The sequence below is a fragment of the Megalobrama amblycephala genome, linkage group LG1 (genome assembly GCF_018812025.1).
Source record: "Megalobrama amblycephala isolate DHTTF-2021 linkage group LG1, ASM1881202v1, whole genome shotgun sequence".
Lineage (NCBI taxonomy): Eukaryota > Metazoa > Chordata > Actinopteri > Cypriniformes > Xenocyprididae > Megalobrama > Megalobrama amblycephala.
Window position 1 is genome coordinate 62272324 of NC_063044.1, and position 26966 is coordinate 62299289.

Below are 26966 nucleotides of genomic sequence, written 5' to 3' on the forward strand. Positions count from 1 at the left end.
CAGATAGATAGGAGGGTGGACAGGTAGACATGGATAGATAGGTAGATAGGAGGGTACATAGGACGATAGGTAGATAGGAGGGTGGACAGGTAGACATAGATAGGAGGGTGGATAGATAGGTAGATAGCAGGGTGGACAGGTAGACATGGATAGATAGGAGGGTGGACAGGTAGACAGGAGGGTGGATAGATAGATAGGACGATAGGTAGATAGGAGGGTGGACGGGTAGACAGATAGATAGATAGATAGATAGATAGATAGATAGATAGATAGATAGATAGATAGATAGATAGATAGGAGGGTGGACAGATAGGACAATAGGTAGATAGGAGGGTGGATAGATAGGTAGATAGCAGGGTGGACAGGTAGACATAGATAGGAGGGTAGGTAGATAGCAGGGTGGACAGGTAGACATGGATAGATAGGAGGGTGGACAGGTAGACAGATAGGAGGGTGGATAGATAGATAGGACGATAAGTAGATAGGAGGGTGGACAGGTAGACAGATAGGTAGATAGCAGGGTGGACAGGTAGACATAGATAGGAGGGTGGATAGATAGGTAGATAGCAGGGTGGACAGGTAGACATGGATAGATAGGAGGGTGGATAGATAGATAGGAGGGTGGATAGATAGGACGATAGGTAGATAGGAGGGTGGACAGGTAGACAGATAGGTAGATAGCAGGGTGGACAGGTAGACATAGATAGGAGGGTGGATAGATAGGTAGATAGCAGGGTGGACAGGTAGACATGGATAGATAGGAGGGTGGACAGGTAGACATAGATAGGAGGGTGGATAGATAGGACGATAGGTAGATAGGAGGGTGGACAGGTAGAGATAGGAGGGTGGATAGATAGGACGATAGGTAGATAGGAGGGTGGACAGGTAGACAGATAGGAGGGTGGATAGATAGGTAGATAGCAGGGTGGACAGGTAGACATAGATAGATAGGAGGGTGGATAGATAGGTAGATAGCAGGGTGGGCAGGTAGACATAGGAGGGTGGATAGATAGGTAGATAGCAGGGTGGACAGGTAGACATGGATAGATAGGAGGGTGGACAGGTAGACATTGATAGGAGGGTGGATAGATAGGACGATAGGTAGATAGGAGGGTGGACAGGTAGAGATAGGAGGGTGGATAGATAGATAGGACGATAGATAGATAGGAGGGTGGACAGGTAGACATAGATAGGAGGGTGGATAGATAGGTAGATAGCAGGGTGGACAGGTAGACATGGATAGATAGGTAGATAGGAGGGTGGACAGGTAGAGATAGATAGGAGGGCAGATAGATAGGACGATAGGTAGATAGGAGGGTGGACAGGTAGGTAGATAGATAGATAGATAGGGTGGACAGGTAGAGATAGATAGGAGGGTGGATAGATAGGACGATAGGTAGATAGGAGGGTGGACAGGTAGATAGATAGATAGATAGGGTGGACAGGTAGAGATAGATAGGAGGGTGGATAGATAGGACGATAGGTAGATAGGAGGGTGGACAGACAGACAGACAGACAGACAGACAGACAGATAGATAGATAGATAGATAGATAGATAGATAGATAGATAGATAGATAGATAGATAGATAGATAGATAGATAGATAGATAGATAGATAGATAGATAGATAGATAGATAGATAGATAGATAGATAGATAGATAGATAGATAGATAGATAGATAGATAGATAGAGGGCTTGACATTAACTTTTTTGCTCACCAGCCACTGTGGCTGGTGGTTTTCCAAAGTTACTAGCCACTGAGCATTTTCACTGGCCACAATTTTGATGTTGGTAAATTACATTTTATATGATTAAAGTAGACTTTGTTATGCTTAAATTACTTTGAGTCATTTTACTTTTTATTTAGAAGATTTAAAACCCTTTCAAACTTTTAAATGCAGATTGACCACCCAAATCAAAACTACATTGTATATCAGCTGGTATGTACAGGTGGGCAAGAGGTGGACATTATGAGCATGGGCTAATATGAGAAATTGTTATTTGTGTTAGGCTATATAAAAGAACAAAGAAGCAAATTACAAAAACAATAGTAAATTAAAAATAATCTTTTTTTTCAGATTATTTAACATCTTTTGTTGTATGATTAACATTAATGACAGACAGGTATTTAATTGGGCTGCTGAATGCATGGACGTAACTGACGCATATCCAGTTATTACCCACCTGTTTACGTCCACTTAAGCCATAACCCACTGTATTCACGCGAGATACTCCACACGATGGACATTTAGACATCTGTGTGCACTGTTTAACTATTCAGGCGCGAGGAGAACTGATCGCGCGCGACAGAGCGCTTCTGTTGTGTGTCATTCAGCGCAATTCCGCCTATCCCTCATTCACTAACTGCACGTAGCCTAAATAACGAATTGTGTGATTGGATTGTAATTTTGTGCTACGACGATCTTCGATCATTTGGCTAAACTGAAATTATATTCAACCCGCCAAAGTGGCTAGTGGGAGTGGCTGTCTTACCCGCCACAGCTGAAATCTACCCGCATTTGGCGGGTTGGCGGGTGTTAATGTCAAGCCCTGGATAGATAGATAGATAGATAGATAGATAGATAGATAGATAGATAGATAGATAGATAGATAGATAGATAGATAGATAGATAGATAGATAGATAGATAGATAGATAGATAGATAGATAGATAGATAGGAATGTTGAAAGTCAAGCACAGAACTACAGTGCAAATTTATAATGTGTCTGGAAAAACTTAACGTTTTACTAAATATATGTTTTCATTGCAGTTATACCAGCGCCTGGGTTGAAAGCAGTTATTTCACTGTCACGGTGCTGTCAGTGACACACAGCTGATTTGGGGTCAGCCGTGTCACGTGATGCTTTGGGTGACACCGAGGATAGAGCGAGTGCCAATTAAAGGGGAGGATTCGTTTGACGACGTACGCGCGTACAGGAAATATGACGTCACGCGCCACGCTCAGCTACAGAAGAGGGAAATAGAAACCCAGAAGAGACATTTCAGGGAGCTCCGTCCAAATAGAAACGCTCGTTGCCATGGCCGAAGAAAATATCTTCCTGTTCGTCCCGAATTTGATCGGTGAGTCAGTCAAATGAGCGAGTTAACGAACGCGGATCGCCAGCGCGCGACAGGTTTCTGCGCACGTTACACCGCGGCTGCCTGACAAATAATAGTTATCTCGTTAAAAACATACGCATATAAAGACCACAGAGGTTTTGTTTAAAGATGCGTAAAGTCTGTACGACTGTACTAGCGTGCAGTCTGCATGATTGTTGTGTTTTATAGGGGTTGGTTTGACTTCCTGCGGATGTTTGACATGATGCTATAGTCTGTCACTGTAATCCACCAGAGTGAAACTCCTTTAATAGCATTCATTCAATAATATTGCCAATGTAGTATAAAAGATTTAAAGTCTGCATGAAATACAAATTCATACAAATACAATTTTTTTTGTTTGTTTGTTTGTTTGTTTGTTTTTTTGTTTTTTTGTTAATTTGACCTCTTAATGTTTAGTCATTACTGGACATTTCACTGAAACGACAGACTTCTCTGTGGTGACGTATGCAGGACTTATCCAATTATTTAGTCTACTTAAAGTGCCCCTGTTATGCTTTTTCGGATATTACCATCTGACCAATAAGAGCAGAGGAGTTTAGAGAGACTGAATCCTTTCAGACACTGTGAGAAAAGATGTGATGCTGCAGTGTTATGCATTATGATTAATGCATTTATTTATTTATTTATTTATTTATTTATTTATTTACCTACCTTGGATGCATGTAAATCTGTTGTAAGAGACCTCCAAAACAAAATTAGGAACTTTTAAAATAGCTTTAAATTTTAAACTGCCCCTTCAAACTTGAATATATCTTCCTCCACTTTTGAGTGCAATGCCCACATCTCAAAAGCAACAATCAAAATAACTTCCCTTCCCTCTTGCAGTGATGCATCTCTTTTCTTTTAATGTGTTTTTTGGCATGAGGGTGGGACGACTTGTCACTTACATTATATCACAGCAATAGCAAAGCACAACCATCCAATCAGTCCCCACCCTACATTTCTGTTGTTGATTGAGAAGCCAGTACATCACATCAGGGAGGAAAAGACTATAGCAACTTCTGTTTCATGCCAACTTTAATTCACAGTACCCATGTATGCATGTACACTCCCCGTTCATATACTTTCTTTGAATCTTTTTAACTCTTTTAATAGGATATGCCCGTATTGTACTGGCTCTGGTATCCTTCTACTTGATGCCCTGCTGCCCGGGTCCGGCTGTGTTTTGTTACCTACTGAGTGCCCTGTTGGATGCCTTCGATGGACATGCAGCCCGCGCTCTTAATCAAGGTAGTGATCTGCAGCTCTGGTGCTGTACATTATTCCTCTTTCTGTGCTTTTCTCACTCCTTGGACTCATCCCTGCCCTTTTCTTAGGTACAAAGTTTGGTGCCATGCTGGATATGTTGACTGACCGTTGTGCAACAATGTGTTTGCTGGTGAATCTGGCACTGCTGTACCCGTCCTACACTTTCCTGTTTCAGCTCAGCATGTGTCTGGACGTGGCCAGCCACTGGCTGCACCTGCACAGGTGTGTCCAACACACTTTTTATCCATCAAGTGCCGCAGACATGAGTCCTAAAAAATTATGCATTTTTGAACTTATGGTTCCATTGTTCCAAGGTCAATGGGTTTTTAGGTGAAAAGTTTCAAATAATGTCTGTGGTTGACACAAGCTCAAGATATTTTCATGTTTTATACGACATAAAATACGTCAGTAATACCCCACACATGATTTTTCTTTAAAGTTTTTACATGTCTTGAAAAAGGCAGTTGCTTAAAAGTTGCTAAATTGGACTGAAGAGGTTGTCGGGGACATTAAATGTCATCATGCTGAACAGGAAAACACATCTACTCAATAGTCTGCTTTTACTGCCTCGTTGTGTTTATAATCACATTCTTGTGGACTTTACTCCAAACTATCCACCTTGTAGATTTGAAATAAAAACTGAAAGAGTTGTCAAACAGGTAGTGGTGACATTGAAGTCATGCCACTGCATTGTAGTTTGTTTATAGTTTAACGTTATCTTTTTACTGTATTTAGGTTTCAAAATGGAATGGAACGACGGAATGAGGGTGATGCTAACTTCTGGGTTGGCCTACAAAATATAGAATTCCTGCAGAACTCTATGGTCTTGTTTACACTCAGCTAAATTCGGTTGTCAATTCATCTTTTAGTGGTTAATTTTGTTCTGTACACACACAGTTCAGTAATTTAAGGGAGTTCTACACTAAAATGCCACAATTTAACTATTTCTTAAAGGGTCAGTTCACGCAAAAATGAAATTTCTGTCATTGATTACTCACCCTCATTTCGTTCCAAACCCGAAAGACCTTTTGTTTATCTTCGGAACACAAATTAAGATATTTTTTGATGAAATCCAAGGGTTTCTGAGCCACCCATAGGCATCAATGACATTGCACCTTTTGAGGTCTGGAAAAATACTAAAGGCATCATTAAATCTGGTTCAACCTTAATGTTATGAAGCGATGAGAATACTTTTTGTGTGCAAACACAAAACAAAAATAACTACTTAATTCATCTCTTTTTTTCTTTTTTTTTCTTCCCTGTCAGTCTCCTACGCTGTTGACATTGTAAACGCAGTTCAGCGCATCCAGGTTTTTGCGTTTACAGATTATCTCACCCCAAGCTGGTACTCAGCATTCATCAGAGGCAGATCCTGGCATAGCCTACATAGTCATTTTGTCTAGACTGGCACTCTTCGCTTGTGCAACATGAGACACAACTGCAACCCCCTCACATAGCTCTCTGACGCACATTCTACTTGTCTAATTGCTAATGTGCAGTGAAATGGCTAAACTAAATGTGCCCCCATTACCAATACACATCTACTGACAAACAATTTCAGTTTTATTGTTTAAAAAGTTTTGAACTAGATTTGAAATCAGTCTCTCACATTTATTGGAGGAATTATACCTCTAGACCCCCAGTATTAAAGGGGACCTATTATGCCCCATTTTACAAGATATAAAATAAGTCTCTGATGTGTCCAGAGTGTGTATGTGAAGTTTTAGCTCAAAATACCCCATAGATATTTTTTTATAGCATGTTAAAATTGCCACTTTTTGGGCTTGAGCAAAAACGTGCCGTTTCAGTATGTGCCCTTTAAATGCAAATGAGCTGCTGTGCTCGGCCTAAGAGGGCGGAGCTTCAAGAGCTCGTTCTCCGGTGTCAGGTGTCAGTCAGGATGCACTATAATGTCAGAAACTGCGAATATATGCTGCATGGAGACAGAACAGGTATAGTTTAGTTTCATTACGGTTATAACTTAAATTGTCTTGTTTTTATCCACTATATTAGTACAAGCCTGTTGTACCGGACCCCGTTCAACTTTATTGTTTTATGATGTTTATTGTACTTCACACAAAAGATGAAGCGTCCATTTTCACTCTAGAAAAACTCTGTAAGAGCTTAATAAAATACAGTGCAAGTGTGCATTAAAATATTATCCATAAACTCTCTCTCCCTACGCATTATCATCAACATACATAGCGAAGTACACAGAAACACTTGTTACAAGTAACAGTAAACAAATATATAAAGACCTTATGCCTTTTCGGGTGGTGCTTAATAAACTGGTATACTTTATATCCGTAAATCAACTGTAATAAAGTGCTCTCACCTTCATTACTGCCGTATCCAGTATCACTCTGGAGACTGTAAGCTGGAGACTGTTTTAGCACAACCTCTGTTTTGTATTGTCCCTTTGTATTGACATTCGTTCACAAAGAAGTCTGGTGTGAAATGATTCGCGCAGACATAAACGAATTTCATTAGAGTTGAGGGAGCATTTTCTTAAAAAGCTAAATTAATCCACCTCGTCTTCAGCGGCTCAGATTTTAGGAGTAAATGGAGAGAGCTATGTGGATTAATCCATCCAGCTACAGAACACCTAAAACACTAGGGAGACGTTCTCGTCAGTGCAGCAATGGGGGACTGTGTACAACTCGCTGTGAACTTGCTCAGGGCGGTTCTATGTTAAAATGGCAGTGTCTGTCAACTTTCATGGGTGGGGCCTGTGGCTAATGTGACGTCACACTGCCAGGGATCTGGAAACGGCTTGTTGTGAGACACTGCTTATGATTTATGGGGATTTAAAAAAAACGGAGTGGGTGGATTTTTATCATTATAGGGTGGTTGTGTACATACACTGCCAACACACATTTATAGCCAAACACCATGCAAAAGTGAATTTTGTATTATAGGTCCCCTTTAAAAAGCTAGATATACATTTTAACAATTTATATTAATCTTTGGTAAAATCAGTAATTTATTAGATTACAAAATGCATATCAGAATTTTGGTTAATGTTCATTCAAAAGGTCAGAAATGACAAAGAAAATTCTGTTTTATATATCTTCTCTAGTATCAAGTATCAAATGGATCTCCACTGACCCCTAGAATTCAGTTTTATTATTTCATTTATTTATGCATTGTATAGTAAATGTTCCTGCATAAATCATTGTTGAAGTCTCCAAGAAATGGAAACCTTATCTATTTTGTAAATGCATTTTAATGATCTTACTGTGAATGATTCACCCATGCATACCTTTCCTTTTTTGAACTTGCAATTTGCAATCAAAAGAAATACTTTCTTTTAGTTACTAAAATCAATATCTAACACTAATAGATTATTTAATGCATTTCAGAATATGAATGTAGATACAAATAGTCAGAAATCTAAAAAAAAACCCTCTTGGATCTCCACAGACCCCGAGAAGAATCCAATTTTATTAGATATTAGTATAGTATTCTATATTATATACAGTATTTAAAGGATTAGTCCACTTTCAAATTAAAATTTCTTGATAATTTACGCATCCCCATGTCATCCAAAATGTCCATGTCCTTCTTTCTTCAGTCAAAAAGAAATGAAGGTTTTTGATGAAAACATTCCAGGATTATTCTCCTCATAGCGGACTTCAATCTCCTCGAGACGGTTGAAGGTCAAAATTACAGTTTCAGTGCAGCTTCAAAGCATTCTATACAATCCCAGACGAGGAATAAGGGTCTTATCTAGAGAAACGATCGGTCATTTTCTAAAAAAAATAAATAAATCCTTCCTACACCTTCCCTATTCAACTTATGGGAAAAAAACAGAACTGGCGCCACGTTCGTTCCATAAGTTGAATAGGGAAGGTGTAGGACATACAGTGTAAGCTTTTTGAAGAATATGGAAGGCGTTCTGGCGGAAGCACGTGCAAGGCGATAATTTGTGTTTATAAAGCATATACATATTTATTTTTTTTAGAAAATGAACCATTGTTTCGCTAGATAAGACCCTTATTCCTCGTCTGGTATCGTTTAAAGCCCTTTGAAGCTGCACTGAAACTGTAATTTTGACCTTCAACCGTTTGGTGCCCATTGAAGTCCACTATAAGGAGAAAAATCCTGGAATGTTTTCATCAAAAACCTTCATTTCAACTGAAGAAAGAAAGACATGAACATCTTGGATGACATGGGGGTGAGTAAATTATCAGGAAATTTTAATTTTGAAAATGGACTAATCCTTTAATTTAAGCACCTCTGTGACCTACATAAATCGTGTTAATGTCTTTCTTTTTTTGTCCTGCTCTTTTATTCCAGTTCCATGATGAAGGGAGCCACCAGTCACAAGACCATTGACCTCTCTGGCAACCCCATCCTACGACTCTACTACACATCCAGGGTAACAGGCGCACTCACGCTCATTCTTTCACACAGTCAGGAACTCCCATCAGAAGCTTAATTAGTTGAGTATGCATATATCTAGTGAAGAAGTTCACATGCACTGTCTGTTCTGACATCAGTGTTTTTCCACAGCCGGTGCTGTTTTTCATGTGTATGGGGAATGAACTCTTCTTCTGTCTGCTTTACATAATGTACTACATTGAGGAGCCCCAGGGTGAGTATCAGCAGGCTCTTGCTTTCTAATTTCACTATTGTCCCACTTTACTTTCCTTTTGCCAGTTTTAATCATTGAAGTGGTGTTGAATTCATATGCACACACAAAATACTGTTTGCATCATGACTTCTCTCTCTCTCTCTCTCTCTCTCTCTCTCTCTCTCTCTCTCTCTCTCTCTCTCTCTCTCTCTCTCTCTCTCTCTCTCTCTCTCTCTCTCTCTCTCTCTCTCTCTCTCTCTCTCTGTCCAGTGTGGCTGCAATGGCTTTTGGGAGTTTGCGGCGTGGTCTGTCTGCTGAAGTCTGGCATAAGTCTCCTCCACCTCATCACCGCCTCCCGCAACATGGCTGCTATCGACGTGGCTGACCGCGAAAGAGAGCGGAGCAAAGCACAATGAGAGATGAGGGCATACAGAAAACAGAGATGAAGGCCGAGCGAAGAAGATGAGCAGAAAAAAGCGCTATGAGAACATCGGCCCGTATAGATTAGGATGAGATGATGGAAAACAATCATGGGACCTTGTAAAGCCTCACTGAGCATTTATATTTATTTGAATATAGATTATCAATGGTATGACACTAGGGGAAATACCTTACGCGTTTTATCCATATTCCTGTAGATGTGCTTTTCATTGCTGTTGATGAAACTAGTTGCACTATGAGTGTACCATATATATGTCATCTTTGGGGTGTCATAATATTATTATTTTATGGCTGTTTTTATTTGTTATTTGAATAATCATACATAATTTTATTAGAATAGCTCAGCTGTTTAAAAGCAACATTTCCACACACACAGACACATAAAAGACCGGCACATTCCACACTTAAACTGAAAGCCACTTGAGTGTTACTGTATTTGGTGTCTGATTATTATTATTATTGAACTGAACTGTCTGTATATGAGCCTGTTTTTTATTAGACTCTTTTTTTTTCGCTGCAGTCTATCAAACAGAACATGTACCTGTATTCGAAGAGTGTGAAGCCATTATTATATTATACAAGAGTGGCTCTGGCATAATTTTCGTCCATAGCCTTCTGAATGTATTCTTGGGTTGTGTTAGAGGATTAGACATACTGTTTTAGAGCTGTTATATAAATTATGAGAGTTATATGATTGTGGAGAAATGCCCTTTTGTACTGTAACAGGTGATTTGACAATAAAGTTATCCTGACACCAAGATGGAGCTGTTATTTCTTTATTTTTTTTATTACAACAGCCCACAATGAAACAATACCGTAGTAATTTATAGTAAATACTACAGTGTTTTTGAACCATACTATAGTAAATTGTAGTATACTGCATATATTATAGTATTTACAACACTTTGTTAAGAAATGCTTCAGCATACTGTAGTATTAACCATAGCGAACTGATCAACTGTTATAAATACTGTAGTATACTTTAGGTTTTACTACAGTAAACTGTAGTGTATTCATTGTAGTATAATATACTATATAGTTGTAGAAGACAGTATTGGGTAAAGTAATTTGTTTACTATAGTTGTTATATTACCAGAACAACTATATAATAGTACAGCAAATTAATTCAAGTACTTTACTATAGTATGGTTCGAAAACACTATTTACTTTAATTTACTATAGTATTTTTTCATGTGGGTGATGATATTCCCGTCAGCAACAAACACAAAACGCTCCCCTGTTTCAAGAACATTTAATTAATTTAATAAGCAATATTATGTGATGTTTTTGGTTTATTTTCGTGACTACAGCAATGTCTGAAAACAAACAAGACAGCCTTGTGCTGTTGGTGTAATGTTGTAGAGAAGTTATGTGAACGTTAAAATAACGTTTCCTGAACCATCACGCACAAAACAAACGTTTATTTCCGTTTAAAAAATGCGCTGATCTGGGAAGGTTGTGAGAGAAAAATTATATCACACTGGGAAACTAAAAAATGAGTTTGATATATGTGTTTAATCCCACTGGACGCGTACAATTATTATCGGCAGTGATCTGGAGCCGCTTATTATTTACCGCGGCTGCGTCTGCGTGCGTCTTTACCTTTAAGGACCTGCGACATTTTCCCCCATACGAACGTACAGTTGTCTACCACCGATAATCTTTGCGTTGTAGACCTAGGTTTTGGGAAATAATGCGCTGAGGGCTTCTTTTAACTGATCTCGATGTTTATGGTGTAATTTGCGTCGGCCGAAATCAAGCGCCGGAGGGGCGCGAGAGGACGACACCGCGCTCACGCTCGAGAGCATCGCGTGGAGGAGGGGACGAAGACACAGAGGGGGTGTTCACTCAAAATATACTATCCCTTTAAAACAAGGGGGACACGGCGGTGGGGGAGAGATAGCGGGGCAGAGAAGACGGGATAAAAAAAGAAAAGGAAGAAAGAGCGAGGGTGGGAGGGTGAGAGTATTGCAGGAAAAAAAGGAAAAAAATGTCATCCTCTCGATTGAAATGCCGAGGCGGAGCCATGGACGACGACCGGTGAAGCGCTCGCCAGACACGAATGAGATTTAACGCAACGCCGAGGCTCGCGCAGATGCCGCTCGGGGCCTGGATGGAGAATCTTATAATAAAAAAATTGATGGAAATATTTTTACCAACGCCATGCTAGCAAATGAAACATTAAACTGCCATTTTAATTATGTTATTTTTGCATGAATTATTGCACAGCGGTCTAAATAACAAGAAAACATAAAATGCAGAAATTCATTATTATATATTATATTTTAAGCATGATATGCCACTGTTATGTGACAATGCGGTGTTAATAGACTCTGACTGACAGCTGTCATTTCTTAATGTTTTTTAATATTTTGAAATAAGATGTATGTCAGAGTAATATGCATTCTTTCACTTTTTAAATAACGTTTTACATATGATAGCTTTACATTTACAAAGCATATATATATAACAGTGGAAGAAGTCTCTCAGTGTGGGGGGAAATCGACTAGTTAATTTCACACGGCATCTGTACTCTTCTACGCGTCATGATGGATGCAGCTTGGAGCAATTTTCTCTTTCAGGTAAGACAATGCTTGTGTGACATAATGTTGATGGCTATTTTGTTATTTAATTAACGTTAAGTATGATTGTCATAATAGTTAGCATCTGTCCATAATGGCACCGGTGTAATTTCATTCACAAGTTAAGGCAAAGAATGTTTAAAATCTGTGATTTTGCCCCTTCTCACAGCAGACTCCGCCTTCACAGTCCCAAACTGACGCGACCCTCCAATCAGATCTTCTCCCGGAGCTCGCGGATGCCGCTCAGGACCCGCCCCCTGAGCACATAGCCCCGCCCCCATCCACGGTGGACACAGCAGCGCTGAATGAGGAGCCTGAACCGGGTGAGGGAGGGGCAAAAGAGGACGGTGGGAAGGGAGAGAACGAGGTTAGGCTGTTTGTAGTTGTGGCATTAGTGGCTGGAGAATAATGTAAATGGGTGAGAATGCTAATGGATCCATTTATTTGCTTAAGGCTGGAATATTAGTATTTCTCTCCTATGGAGTGCTACAGTACCAGAAAGTACACACTGAATTCATTTTCCACATAAGGAAATTGATTTTGAACGGTAACTTATAAACCTTTAAAGACAGACCTACTGTGAGCTACGAGGTTGTTAATTCTGCTGAAGCTGTCAGCCCGCATTATTTCAGCTTGTTTTTAAAATAATTGTTTAACATTGAAATTCCTGGTGATAAACTATATCACTCATGATCCTTTACAGAAAATTACACCAATTGGAGTGTCGAAAAAAAACCTCAGCATACTCCAAAATTGCTCTTTAGCTCCGCCCACTCCCATAAGGCACTGTGACGTAATCGAGTCGATCTCCCTTTGCTCTCAAAATACTGAAATGATTATGCATATTTTGCAATAAACTTCAAATATGTTGTTTTTATACATACAGTCAGCATTTGTAAATGAATAGTTTTATATTTCTTCATAGTTTTTAATTAGATTATGCTGTTCGCAATGTTTCATGGGATTTTTCCTTTAGTAAAACTGTTAAGTACACAGTCTTGTAACTTTGTCTTTTTGTCAGATTTTCAAAAACGTTTTGCTTCAAATCAAATTTTGTAGTGTTGTGATTCACCTCGTAGCTGATTGGCTTGGTTCACTGCTTATTACTCTTTTAAAAAGAGGGAGATTTGCCATTCAGAGAAGTTGCTGTTACCATAGGAACAGAAATAGGGTTAATGAACCAATGTCGTTATTGTTAACTAAAACTATTAAAAATCAGTCATTTAAAAAGCTGAAAAATAAATATTAGATGAAATACTTAAGGTTAAAGAAATTTTAGCCCCCTAGAATGAACGATTTCTACACCCTATAACACAGTTTTTACCCCCCAGAACATGATTTTTACCCCACTGAATGTGATTTTTATCCCCAGATTCACGATTTATAGATAGTTTTGAGTTTTGATAGTTTAGGATAGTTTTACCCTGAATGTGATTTTTACTCCCAGATCACGATTTTTAAGCCCCTAGAACATGATTTTTACTCCCCAGATCGTGATATTTAACCCCCAAGAACACAATTAGGATAGTTTTGATAGTTTTACCCCTGAACGTTATTTTTACCCCTAGAACATGATTTTTACCCCCCTAGAACATGATTTTTACTCCCAGATCGTGATATTTAACCCCCTAGAACATGATTTTTACTCCCAGATCGTGATATTTAACCCCCAAGAACACAATTAGGATAGTTTTGATAGTTTTACCCCTGAACGTTATTTTTACCCCTAGAACATGATTTTTACCCCCCTAGAACGTGATTTTTACTCCCAGATCGTGATATTTAACCCCCTAGAACATGATTTTTACTCCCAGATCGTGATATTTAACCCCCTAGAACATGATTTTTACCCCCCAGATCGTGATATTTAACCCCCTAGAACATGATTTTTACTCCCAGATCGTGATATTTAACCCCCTAGAACATGATTTTTACCCCCCAGATCGTGATATTTAACCCCCTAGAACATGATTTTTACTCCCAGATCGTGATATTTAACCCCCTAGAACAGGATTTTTACCCCCCAGATCGTGATATTTAACCCCCTAGAACACATTTAAGATAGTTTTGATAGTCTTACCCCTGAACGTTATTTTTACCCCCAGAACATGATTTTTAACCCCCTAGAACATGATTTTTACTCCCAGATCGTGATATTTAACCCCCTAGAACATGATTTTTACCCCCCAGATCGTGATATTTAACCCCCTAGAACACAATTAGGATAGTTTTGATAGTTTTACCCCTGAACGTTATTTTTACCCCCAGAACATGATTTTTAACCCCCTAGAACATGATTTTTACTCCCAGATCGTAATATTTAACCCCCTAGAACATGATTTTTACTCCCAGATCGTGATATTTAACCCCCTAGAACATGATTTTTACCCCCCAGATCGTGATATTTAACCCCCTAGAACACAATTAGGATAGTTTTGATAGTTTTACCCCTGAACGTTATTTTTACCCCCAGAACATGATTTTTAACCCCCTAGAACATGATTTTTACTCCCAGATCGTGATATTTAACCCCCTGGAACATGATTTTTACTCCCAGATCATGATATTTAACCCCCTAGAACACAATAAGGATATTTTTGATAGTTTTACCCCTGAACGTGATTTTTACCCCCAGAACATGATTTTTAACCCCCAGAACATGATTTTTACTCCCAGATCGTGATTTTTAACCCCCTAGAACAGGGATGGGCAACTTCAGTCCTGGAGGGCCACTGCCCAGCAGAGTTTAGCTCCAACCCTAATCAAACACACCTGAACCAGCTAATCAAGGTCTTTAGGATTAGTAGAAAGTTATAGGCAAGTGAGTTTTTATCAGGGATGGAGATAAACTCTGCAGGACACTGGCCCTCCAGGACCGGAGTTGCCCATCCCTGCCCTAGAACGTGATTTTTACTCCCAGATCGTGTTTTTTAACCCCCTAGAACATGATTTTTACTCCCAGACCGTGAGTTTTAACCACCTAGAACGTGATTTTTACTCCCAGATCATGATTTTTAACCCCCTAGAACGTGATTTTTACTCCCAGATCGTGATTTTTAACCCCCTAGAACATGATAAAAGGTTGTTTTGATGTGATTCATGTTGGAGCTGGATGATTTGGTTCAAGTCTCAGAAGTCTGTACTGTGAATCTTTTTCTAATCCCTTTGGTGAAAATTCTTCCAGAAGCAAGGCAAATTGGGGCAAAAACATTTTATGTAGCCCTGATGAAGAAGTGATAAAACATCTTAGAAAATACTATTCATTGTGCTGGTTTATCATATTTCTCTAAAAGCAAGAGAATGATAAAATACATAGATAAAGCATTTTTTGCACTTTAGTTTGATGCATTAGTGCTAATACGTTTCCTGTCGTTTTTGTCAGTAAGTGGAGAGAAAGAAACATGAAAAAATTGCCCATGTGATTTCACATCCTATCATAATTACTGTCTCCAAGCTCTTAAATAGGAATACAGCATAGTATGTTCTTGAGTTTCATTCTTATCCTAGCCAAGGTGTTTGTTTGCGACAAATAGACTACACCTGTGCATGCCTACTTAAAGTGTCCTTTAATCATCTCTCTCTTTCTCTTTCCCAGTGAAGCCAGTCACGCGACCAGCCCGGCCTGCACACATCTGCTCCATATGTAACAAGCAGTTTAAGAACAGTTACAACCTGCGGCGTCACCAGTCTGTCCACACTGGAGTGAAGATGAAGGACAGAGCCGCTAGAGAGAAAATAGACGGAGGGAAGGCTGGAGCACGATTGGAGAGGCAGACCATCCCCCTTTCTCTCCTCCAGCTGTCTATACCTGCCTCCATACCCACAGCAGTCGACCCCATGGCCCATCCTTCCCCAATCAGCAATCAGCAGGTAGAAACAGTTGCTGTCTCTATCGCCCCGGCAACGGTTGCCATGACAGTGAACCAGACCCTCCCTACTGCAGTGGTGGTTACTGGGACAATGGTGCAGGTCGGGTTGGTTTGTGTCTTCGGTTAATACTTTGCTGCACTTCCCTTGTTCTTGCTTTGACTTTAACCTGATGCCTTGTATGTCGTTGTCTCTTCTTATTTCATTTTTAACTCTAAGCTATTTGCCACAAGTCATTAATTACTCACCCTCGTGTTGTTCCAAACCCGTAAGACTTTCGTTCATCTTCAGTACACAAATTAAGATATTTTTGATGAAATCTGAGAGCTTTCTGTCCTTCCATAGACAGCAACACAACTACCACTTTGACGCTTCAAAGGGCCTTTTTACATCTGGTCACTTCATTCGTTTTCTCTGATCGGATAGCTATCTGATCGTGAAAAGACCTGGTGTAAATGCCCTCCGAAACGCATTCGAGGCAGATTTAAATTTGATCGCTCAAACCACTTCAGGAGGTGGTCTGGGCCGCATTCCAGTCAAAACTGAACAGGTCTAAATGCATCTGGTTGCATCTGGCCACATGTAAATTTTACTCCTCCCAACACTGCCAAAAAATAAACGTGTGAGAGCGTGTTTAAGGCTATATGAGGTTATAGCCAGATACGACAGCGTTACTGCAACACGTATCGCCGCAGATGAGCAGCTGAGTATCTCTTCAGCAAGAAAAAGCGCAAATGAAACAAAGTAAGTCGCAGACACTCAACACACAATCATCTTCATTAAAAGTAATGAGACTAAATGATCTTACCAGTGCTGTTGCTGCTCTCGCCTATTGCGGTCTTCGATTTTTAAATTAGCTAATGATCAATAAAATGCAGCTCATATTTGTTGCTTTCTGTGAAGTGAACTCCATTAAATCTGCATATAGCTCAGGAATTGAAGATCAGGTTTATATCCGTTTTGCGGAGACACATTTATGTGACCAAGAGTAAATGGAACCGTTTTGATAAATCAGATAGATATCCGATCAGTAAAAATGAATGACCAGGTGTAAACAGGTTCAAAAAGTTCATAAAGAGATAAATAAAATTAATCCATATGAATTGAGCGGTTTAGTCCAAATTTTCTGAAGAGACTTGATCGCTTTATATGATGAAAAGATTTAATTTAGGATTTTGTTCTCATATGAACATTGATCAGCAAACATAAACAGAAGCTCAACCAAACCCGCTTGATGCGCGAGAACAAACCTCTTGGTAACACCTGAGAATAAACCTCATTGGTTCTCCCATGTCAAGCAAACATGCTTGAGTTCACGTTTACCACAACTGATGAATGGTTATATGTGAATAAAAGCATAAATTCAATCTGTTCATCAAAGTGATTGTGTCTTTCTTGAAAATTTTGACTAAACCACTCAATTCATGTGGATTAGTTTATGATCTCTTTATGAACTTTTTGAAGCGTCAAAGTGGTAGCTGTCAATGAAGGGACAGAAATCTCTCAGATTTTATCCAAAATTACTTAATTTGTGTTTCGAAGATGAACGAAAGTCTTACAGGTTTTGAACGACATGAGGGTGAGTAATTAATGACAAAAATTTCATTTTTGGGTGAACTAAACCTTAAAATTATTTTTTTTTTTAAAGGTCAGTGAAACAAGGTGCTTAACAATTAGAAAAGGTTGATCATCAAACGCAGTAGGTCAAGCTAAATTTTATATGAGCTGTTTTATTTTCCATTAATTTTATATGAGGTTTGGCATTTTTGCAACCAGTTTCAATTATTCCAGCCTTTAGGGATGAATTGCTAATTTTATTTTAGATAGATTCATAGTTTACCTAACATATCTGATAGTTTTCACATCACAAAAACATGCTATTTATGCATTATAATTTATTATAATTTGTATACTATTCATGGAAAGTGCCATTTAACATGATTTCATCATTATTTCTCCTCATGCCTGATCTCCTGTAATGAACTAAAATAGCTGGTTTCAAACATTCTACCTCCCAATTCCCAAGTCTCTGCAAAAATCAGGCTAATGCGTCAGCAGTTGTGTAACATGGTCTCATACCTGCTCTCAGCTCATTTGTTGAACAATTGCAGTCAGTTGGTTAGTAGGTCAGCAAACATTGTGCTTGTTGTACCCAGAAGACACTTTTTCTGTGGATTTAAACACAAAAACATCAAGGCCATAAAATCTGAAATTCTGTTTTACTGTTTTTCAGGCTGCACCAAATAGCAACATCAATGATAACCTAAGTAATCCCACCCCGATTCAAATATCTATCCCAATAACAAACCCATTACCCATCAATCCAACTCCCAATCCTAATCCCAACCCCAACCCTAACCCCAATCCAGTCAGGAAGAACCATGCTTGTGAGGCTTGCGGGAAGGCATTCAGGGACGTGTACCATCTTAACCGGCACCGGTTGTCCCATTCGGATGAGAAGCCGTACTCCTGTCCAATCTGCCAACAGCGGTTTAAGAGAAAGGATCGAATGAGTTATCACGTTCGGTCACACCAGGGAGGAGTGGAGAAACCGTATGTGTGTCCGCACTGCGCCAAGGGCTTCTCACGGTAAGAGATAAAGCTTCATCCATCAGTGAACTGAGATTATGAGGATGTGCATTTTTAATGATTTCTATAAACACATGCATAAAAACAAGAACAAACTGTTTATCAGGCCAATCCACAGCAGGGTTCAACAGTGAGCATTATACTGCAGTTCTGACAGTAGTCGAGGACTATGAATTTTGTCGTTTAACTGAAAGCTATGGAGAGATGCCCTAATTACTAATTAGAGACGGAAAATGGGTTAGTGATGAGGGATAAATGACCTCCTGTCTGTATTTATCAATCTGTCTCATATATTTTGACATACATCTACATCCATATTCAGAGCTCTACAATAAGTCGAGCCAATAGAATTTTTTTTTATTTAGCCTGGTCTCAACTTCACTGGCCCTATATATATATATATATATATATATATATATATATATACATTTATAAATATATAAAAAAAGATTTCTAGTTCTAGAAATGGGTTTCTAGAATCCTGGAAAAATCTTTGAATGATTTCTGAAGAATCATGTGACACTGAAGACTGGAGTAATGATGCTGAAAATTCAGCTTTGCCATAACAGGAATAAATTACATTTCATAATAATTATTAAAGGGATTGTTCATGATTTACTCACCTTCGTTCCAAACCTGTATGAGTTTTTTTCTTTTGTTGTTTTCATTTTTGGGTGAACTGTCCCTTTAATAGTTATGGTTATTTAAAAAAACAAATACATTTCACAATATTACTGTTTTTACTGTATTTTCAAATAAATGTAGCATTGGTGGACATAAGGGACTTCTTTAAAAAACATTAAAAAATCTTACCAACCCCAAACTTAAAATATACACATTTATAGCATACACTGCTTTATATTATATACAATTCATTCATTATATTATAATATATTATTTTTATAACTTTATAACTGTAGTTCCTGCAGCTCATCTGATGAACTCTGAGGCCACAGATTTGATTCCCACAGCACACAAATGCTGCTAAAAATATTTACCTTTGAATGCAAGTTGGTTTGGGTAAAAGCATCTGCTACATGAATATATGCAAATAATTAATGAAAACATCTGTACAACCTGTGTCCTCCTGCTGTTTTAAAGGAGCCCTGATGCTACAGACAGAGGCAGATCTCTGCTGGCCCTCCTCTAGTTCACATGGAGATGGAGTGCAGCATGCACACAAATGCACAAGGGCCTCTGCTAATTACTGTGGTTTTGTGTTTATTGTATTCTTTGGTTGAGCCCTCTCTCTGTCTCCTCCAGGCCTGACCATCTTAACAGTCATGTGCGACAGGTGCACTCCACAGAAAGACCCTTCAAATGTCCGGTAATTAAAAGATACAGCTCTGCTCTTCTAGTCTCTCTGTGTTCCTCGCTCTATTTTTCTTTCTCTTACTCTTTATCACGGTATTTAATTTCTTCTTGCATGCTCTATGTGATTTGACGTGCCATTGATTACCACTAGACTTCTTCCTCAGTTGGTAAAAACAAAGGAAAGTGCACTTTTTTTTTACTTTCTATTCATCAAATAATCCTGAAAAAAAAAAATCCTTTGATCTCATATTCCTTTTTTATTATCCGTTTATTAATCAAAACAATTTTGTGAATGTTTATCTTTTATTATGCTGTAATATACACCATTGTTTAAAAGTTTAAGGTCAGTTTAATTTGTTAATGTTTTTAAAAGAAGTCTTTTATTTTCACCAAGGCTCCATTTATTTGACCAGTTATTCAGTAAAAGCAGTATTATTGTGAATAATATTAAATAATACTGTAATTTAAAATAACTGTCAGTTTTTTTGGAAATGAAATTGCTACGTTTATTCAGCACAGATGCATTAATTTGATCAAAAGTCACAGAAAAGACTTATAAAAAAAATATCACTGTTTCCATAAAATTAATAAGCAGCACAGCTGTTTTCAACATTGACAACAATAAAAAATATTTCTTGAACACCAAATCTTAGAATGATTTCTGAAGGATCACGTGACACTGAAGACTGGAGTAATGATGCTGAAAATTCAGCTTTGACATCACAGGAAAAAATTACATTTTAAAAATATATTACCATAGAAAACAGTCATTTTAATAATATTTCATAATATTGCTGTTTTTTATTGTATTTTGTATCAAATAAATGTAGCCTTGGTAAGCCTTGTAAAAAAAAAAAAACGATCCCAAATGTTTGAACAGACTGTATGTGTATGAATTTGTCTTTACAGACCCATGTATTAATGGATATTACTTTCTATGATAATCAACAGCATAATACTACATTCAATACCTAAAATATAGACCAGAGTCTTCTTACCTTGTTTGTTTTGGCTCTTTATTAAAACTATAAATTTTATTACAGTATTGCAGAGCTCTTGCATGTGCTTTTCTGCTCGTATGTGTGAAGACGTGTATGTGGGCTGCAGCCATATGTGTCTGGCAGTGTGTGAGTCGAGGATGAGTCATGATGTGCGTGATGAAGGCAAGGATAGGGATAGAGCTAGATTTACATAATGAAGATTGTGTTTGATGAACCGTGCTGTTTGTTTGTGCAGACCTGCGAATCCGCATTCGCTACTAAAGACCGGTTACGAGCTCATATGATCAGACACGAGGACAAGGTTCCCTGTCACATCTGTGGCAAACTTCTCTCCCCTGCTTACATCACAGATCACATGAGGGTCCACAACCAATCACAGCATCACGTCTGCCACCTCTGCAACCGCAGTGAGTTTCATTGATGATTTAATTTGCGGTTACCTTTTATTATTATCCTTTTATTAAACAAATGACTTTTGTGAATGTGTTTCTTTAAATATGATGTAATCTACACTGCTGTTCAAAAGTTTGGGCTCAGTAACATTTTTGAATGTTTTTGAAAAAAGTCTCTTATTCTCACTAAGGCGGCATTCATTTGATCATAAATAGAGTAAAAGCAGCAATATTGTGAAATATTATTGCAATTTTAAACAACCGTTTTATATTTGAATATATTTTAAAATGTAATTTATTCCTGTGATGGCAAAGCTGAATTTTCAGCATCATTACTCCAGTCTTCAGTGTCACATGATCCTTTTGAAATCATTCTGATGATGATTTGCTGCTCAAGAAACATTAATGATTATTATCAATGTTGAAAACAGTTGTGCTGCTTAATAAATATGTGGAAACCGTGATATGTTTTAGGATTCTTTGATTAAAAGAAGGTTAAACGAACAGCTTTTATTTCAAATATAAATCCTTTGTAATTTTCTAATATTAAAAACTCTTTACTCTCACTTTTGATCAATTTAATATGTCCTTGCTGAATTAATTTATTTTATATAATTTATCAGACTTTAACTTCTGTTAAATTAATAATTTAATACATAATATTTTACCATAGCTCTATAGACTGAATCATTTGGCTCAACTGACTCTTATGAGCTGATCCTTTTTAATGAATCGTTTAAAAAGAATCACAAATGCTCTATACTCTATATAAATAAAAATTAAACTGAATAGTTTAAGCACTTTTGTTCATTTTTAAAATGAATATTTTCATAATTTACAGCACTGAGAAGGTGACAAGAGAAAACAATTACATTTTTCATAAAAATCATCCTTGTTTCGCCCTAGGTTTCACCACACTGACGTACCTGCGCGTCCACGCTCAGAAGCACCATGGGCAAGAGTGGAAGGAGAGTGGGGTCGGCCGTGGCTCAGGCCCAGGCGGGGTGCTCTTATGCCAGCTGTGTGGGGTACACTGTAAGACACCCACACAGCTGCAGGGTCACATGGCCACGCACGCCAACCAAACGGACCCCAACATTCCTTGCCCCATCAGCAGCAGCAGCAGTTCAGTGCCGACAGTGGGCACAGCCACTCCTGTCTCCAGCCCTCCAGTCACAGTTGGGCTGCTGGTGACTGACTGCTCCAGCATTGCTCCTCAGAGCCACAGCTAGCCAAAAGCACACCACGAGGAGGGAGGGCGGGGTAGATGAAGCGGGGGTAATGGGTGGGAGGGGAGAAAATTGTGCAAGAGGATGGGCCTAATCTGGACAGGTGAGGATTGATATATTAAATATTCACAATATATTTGCAATCATTTTGCTGCCACATAATTGAAAGTTGCAGAAATTTTTATGCAATTTTAATTAGCCCATGTCATGTTCATGTTCTGTTTCTGTTGGCTATTTTCCCATTTCTCATTAGTCTCTTTGCTTAATGATTCATTTGTTATTCTGTTCAGTTGTGTCCTGATTAGTTCCATTTGTTTTCCTCTTGTATTTATGTATTCCCTGCGTTTCAGTCTGTTCCTTTGTCCGTTTTCATTTATACAAGTGGGTGTACATTCTGTTCTCCTGAGTTTTCCTAAATGTTATATTAAAAGACTGTTGTATTGGTATTCCTGTCGTTGTGCGCTTCCTTCACAGAGCTACATGTTACAGCCCATTCATTTTCCTAAAGACTGATTCCATGATCTCTGCTTGTCTTGCAATTAATGGATGTTTTAAAAGGGTTAGTTCACACAAAAATGAAAATTTCTGACATTAATTACTCACCCTCATGTTGTTCCACGCCCGTAAGACCTTCGTTCATTTTCAGAACACAAATTAAGATATTTTTGATAAAATCTGATGGCTCAGTAAGGCCTGCATTGCCAGCAAGATAATTAACACTTTCAATGCCCAGAAAGGTTCTAAAAACATATTTGAAACAGTTCATGTGACTACATTGGCTCAACCTTAATGTTATGAAGCATTGAGAATACTTTTTGTGCGCCAAAAAACAGACTTTATTCCACAATATCTAGTGATGGTCGATTTCAAAACACTGCTTCATGAAGCTTCGAAGCTTTACGAATCTTTTGTTTCGAATCAGTGGTTCGGAGCGTGTATTAAACTGCCAAAGTCATGTGATTTCAGTAAACGAGGCTTCGGTACGTCAAAAGTGTTTCGAAATTTCATTGGTTCACCCTTGGGGGGCGTGACTTTGGCAGTTTGATACACGCTCCGAACTGCTGATTCAAAACAAAAGATTCGTAAAGCTTCGAAGCTTTATGAAGCAGTGTTTTGAAATCACCCTCACTGAGCCATCGGATTTTATCAAAAATTTCTAAATTTGTGTTCCTAACTAACCCTTTAATATTTGTATTAAGTTTGTTTCATTTCTGTGAATCAGTTCAAACTGCCATTTAAATGAATCAATTCAAAACTCTTGTTCAGTGGTTCATTTGTGTTGTCATTCAAAAATGTTCACTGAAACACTGTTCACTGGCATTTTACATAAACTACCATTCAAAACAATTGGTAATTTGGTTGAAGTCGAAGTCTGCATTAATTTGATTAAAAAAAAAAAAAAATCAGTAAAAATAGCAATATTATGAAATATTATTACAATTTAAAATGACTGTTTTCTATGGTAATGTATTTTAAAAGTGTAATTTATTCCTGTGATGCAAAGTTGAATTTTTAGCATCATTTCTCCTGTGTCACATGATCCTTTAGAAATCATTCTAATATGATTTGGTGATCAAGAAACATTTATTACTATTATTATCAATATTGAAAACAATTGTGCTGCTTTTTTTGTGGAAATCATGGAAATAGAAATCTTTGTAACATTATAAATGCCTTTACTGTGACTTTTGATCAATTTAATGCATCATTTGCTGAATAAAAGTATTGATCTTTTTCGGAAAATATGACTGACCCCAAACTTTTGAATGGTAGTGTACCTTAAGAAAAAAATATAATGTAATATGTGGTATTTATAAATTATTAGTGCTTGTACTCATATAATATAATTGAAAAGTTATATATATATTAATATTTTTTCTTGTCTTCAGTCATTGAAAAAACTGTAAAAACATGCACTGATTATTTTAACTTGAGTTTTACAGTATTTCACTGCTTTTTAATGCACTTGGAAACAATGTCGATGGTCAAAATGATGGTTGAAAAAAACATCTTAAAAAAGATTAAAAATCAGCCACTGCAGAGCAAATGCATAAATATTTTTTTTAGCTATATCAGTACTAATGTTAAGTGATGATAAATCTGTTTTTTGTCTTTTATATTGTCCACCTTTTTGATGTAAATGATTTATTAATAGAGGAGGAATGTGATTGCATTCAAATCAGCATTACCAATCAAACCTCATGTTTTCTCACTCCAGGCTGCCATGGAAATGCCAACACAAAGATTGCCATGGAAACCTACCCATTACCCCACCCCTCCCGTCCACCTCAAATCTTGCTGCCACTGTGCTAGACATGAACGACTCTCAAAATAAGTTTGACTTTTGAATGAACTCAAGAAACACGACCCTGCTTCAGATTCACTTTTATGTGCAGACCGAGCAGCAAGTCTTATAATTGCTTTTCCTTCGTATTCTTTGATCTGGTCTGATGGATACAGTCTAAAGGTGTTTTGAAGAAGAGCCTACAAAGATCTGATAGATGACTGGTTTGGGTGTCGCTACATTTTCCTGCAAAATCCCATTGGAGAGATCACTGGTTTTAAATGTAGGCTGTTATTAAGTGCTGTCCCAGTTCATTATTTAAAAAAAATCTAATGTTGAGGAATGTAGAGCACTGAGAGGAATTGACACATTATACATCCCAACCATTTCCTTATATTATACTGGCTCATATCTACATGATCTTGAAGTTCAGGAAGAGAGATCATTCCATCATAAATGATCTTGATGTGAATGACAACATTTAAGGGGATCAAATATGCCATTTCCTCTCATAATTTCCTCATTTGAACGTGGTTACAAGGATAAAATATTTATATTTGCAATGTACATAGTATATGTGAATACTACAAATGTGTCTATTGTTCATTGCCTCCTTTGATATTTTTCTCATTGATCTCGATTTTTGTTAAAAGACGTTAAACAAATGTAACAAAATGTTGATTACATTGAATAAGATCTGTAACCTATGTTTCCAATTCTGTTTGTGTTGATGCTTGTTTAACGCCAATATGTGTTGGTGTCGCTGTGCTCTTATTAATCTCTGTATAATGAACATGCACCTAATTATACTGAATTTAACTATTGCTGTCTCGCTTGCTTCATTGAGATATCATGCGGATGTGCGTTTATCCATTTGAATCACAGTTGCTATAGTGATAGAAATGGAAAGAATTGATTCTTTTGAAAGAAAAGGATTTTTTTTTCTGTGAATGTTACACAACATTACTTTTTTTCAAACACCATATTTTTGTAATGTGAACTATTAGATATGTCTAATGAAACTATCTAATATAACATTAATAATCATAGCTAGTTTTAAAAACATCAAATGACTGTCCCACCTCAGAGGTCTTGACCTTTAACAATATCATAGGTCATAATATAATATTTCATGCATTTAGCTTCAGTTTTTACTGCTTTATTGGTACGGCAAATATATTGCCAAAGCCTTTGCAGCATTGCTGTGTAAAATACAATATAAAAGGTGCAAAATTAAAATTAACATAAATTAAGAAAAACTCTAATTGACAGATATTAAAATATTTAATATTTATTTTAAGAATAAACATTAACATAATGGCCTGGTTTCACAGACAAAGCTTAGATTAAGCCAGGATTAGGCTTTAGTTCAATTTAAGTATCTTTTATAAACATGCATGAGAAAAAAAAGAAGAAAAAACACATTGCTGATGTGCATCTTGAGACAAAACAATGGCACTGACATTTGACATAAGATATCTCAGTGCAAGCTGCTTTCAGTTAAAACATCTCAAACTTGCATTTTAGTCTGGGACTATCTTAAAGGGTTAGTTCACCCAAAAATGAAAATAATGTCATTTATTACTCACCCTCATGTCGTTCCACACCCATAAGTCCTTTGTTCATCTTCAGAACACAAATTAAGATATTTTTGATGAAATCTGATGGCTCAGTGAGGCCTCTATAGACAGCAATGCCATTGTAAATCTCAAGATCCATACAAAAACATATTTAAATCAGTTCACGTGAGTTCAGTGGTTCTATCTTAATATTATAAAACGACAAGAATAACGAATTTTCAACAATATCAAGTGATGGCCAATTTCATAACACTGCTTCTTGAAGCTTTGGAGCTTTACGAATAAAATTAGTGGATCGGAGCGCCAAAGTCACGTGATTTCATCAGTTTAGCCGTTTGATAGGAGATCCGAATCACTAATTCGATTCGTAAAGCTCCGAAACAGTGTTTTAAAATCACCCATCACAAGATATTGTTGAAAAGTCGTTATTTAGTTTTTTGTTTTTTGGAGCACAAAAAATATTCTCGTCGCTTTATAATATTAAGGTAGAACCACCGTAGTCACATGAACTGTTTAAAATATGTTTTTAGTACCTTTATTTACAATGGCATTGCTGTGTAGAGAGGCCTCACTGAGCCATCGGATTTCATCAAAAATATCTTAATTTGTGTTCTGAAGATGAACGAAGGGCTTACGGGTGTGAAACGACATGAGGGTGAGTAATTAATGACATTATTTTCATTTTTGGGTGAACTAACCCTTTAAGCCTTGTCTATGAAACGGGGATAAATAAAAAAGCATG

At 37.6% G+C, this 26966-nt stretch overlaps 2 protein-coding genes across 6 annotated transcripts; both read left to right on the forward strand.

Moving 5' to 3' along the window:
* The first annotated feature begins 2898 nt into the window (after positions 1–2898).
* Positions 2899–10144, forward strand: cdipt (CDP-diacylglycerol--inositol 3-phosphatidyltransferase (phosphatidylinositol synthase)). The gene is made up of 6 exons (XM_048207746.1): positions 2899–3082; positions 4217–4351; positions 4438–4591; positions 8669–8750; positions 8885–8966; positions 9216–10144. Exons 1-6 carry the CDS (start codon positions 3040–3042, stop codon positions 9359–9361), a joined length of 642 nt encoding a protein of 213 aa, XP_048063703.1. The 5' UTR covers positions 2899–3039; the 3' UTR covers positions 9362–10144.
* A 662-nt stretch (positions 10145–10806) lies between these two features.
* On the forward strand, positions 10807–25466 carry LOC125278516 (vascular endothelial zinc finger 1). 5 transcript variants are annotated; one of them, XR_007187162.1, is made up of 9 exons: positions 10809–11968; positions 12138–12291; positions 15564–15937; positions 18069–18424; positions 19688–19751; positions 20975–21146; positions 22038–22463; positions 22835–22919; positions 24579–25466. XR_007187162.1 is itself a non-coding variant. In XM_048207765.1 (7 exons), the coding sequence occupies exons 1-7, from the start codon at positions 11933–11935 to the stop codon at positions 22361–22363; spliced, it is 1482 nt and encodes a 493-aa protein (XP_048063722.1). In that variant the 5' UTR covers positions 10809–11932; the 3' UTR covers positions 22364–22806. The 5 variants fall into 5 exon arrangements, 1 of the variants encoding a protein (XP_048063722.1); XR_007187167.1 differs by lacking the exon at positions 22835–22919 and having other exon boundaries at positions 10807–11968; positions 15564–15838; XR_007187161.1 differs by lacking the exon at positions 22835–22919.
* Positions 25467–26966: the final 1500 nt, after the last annotated feature.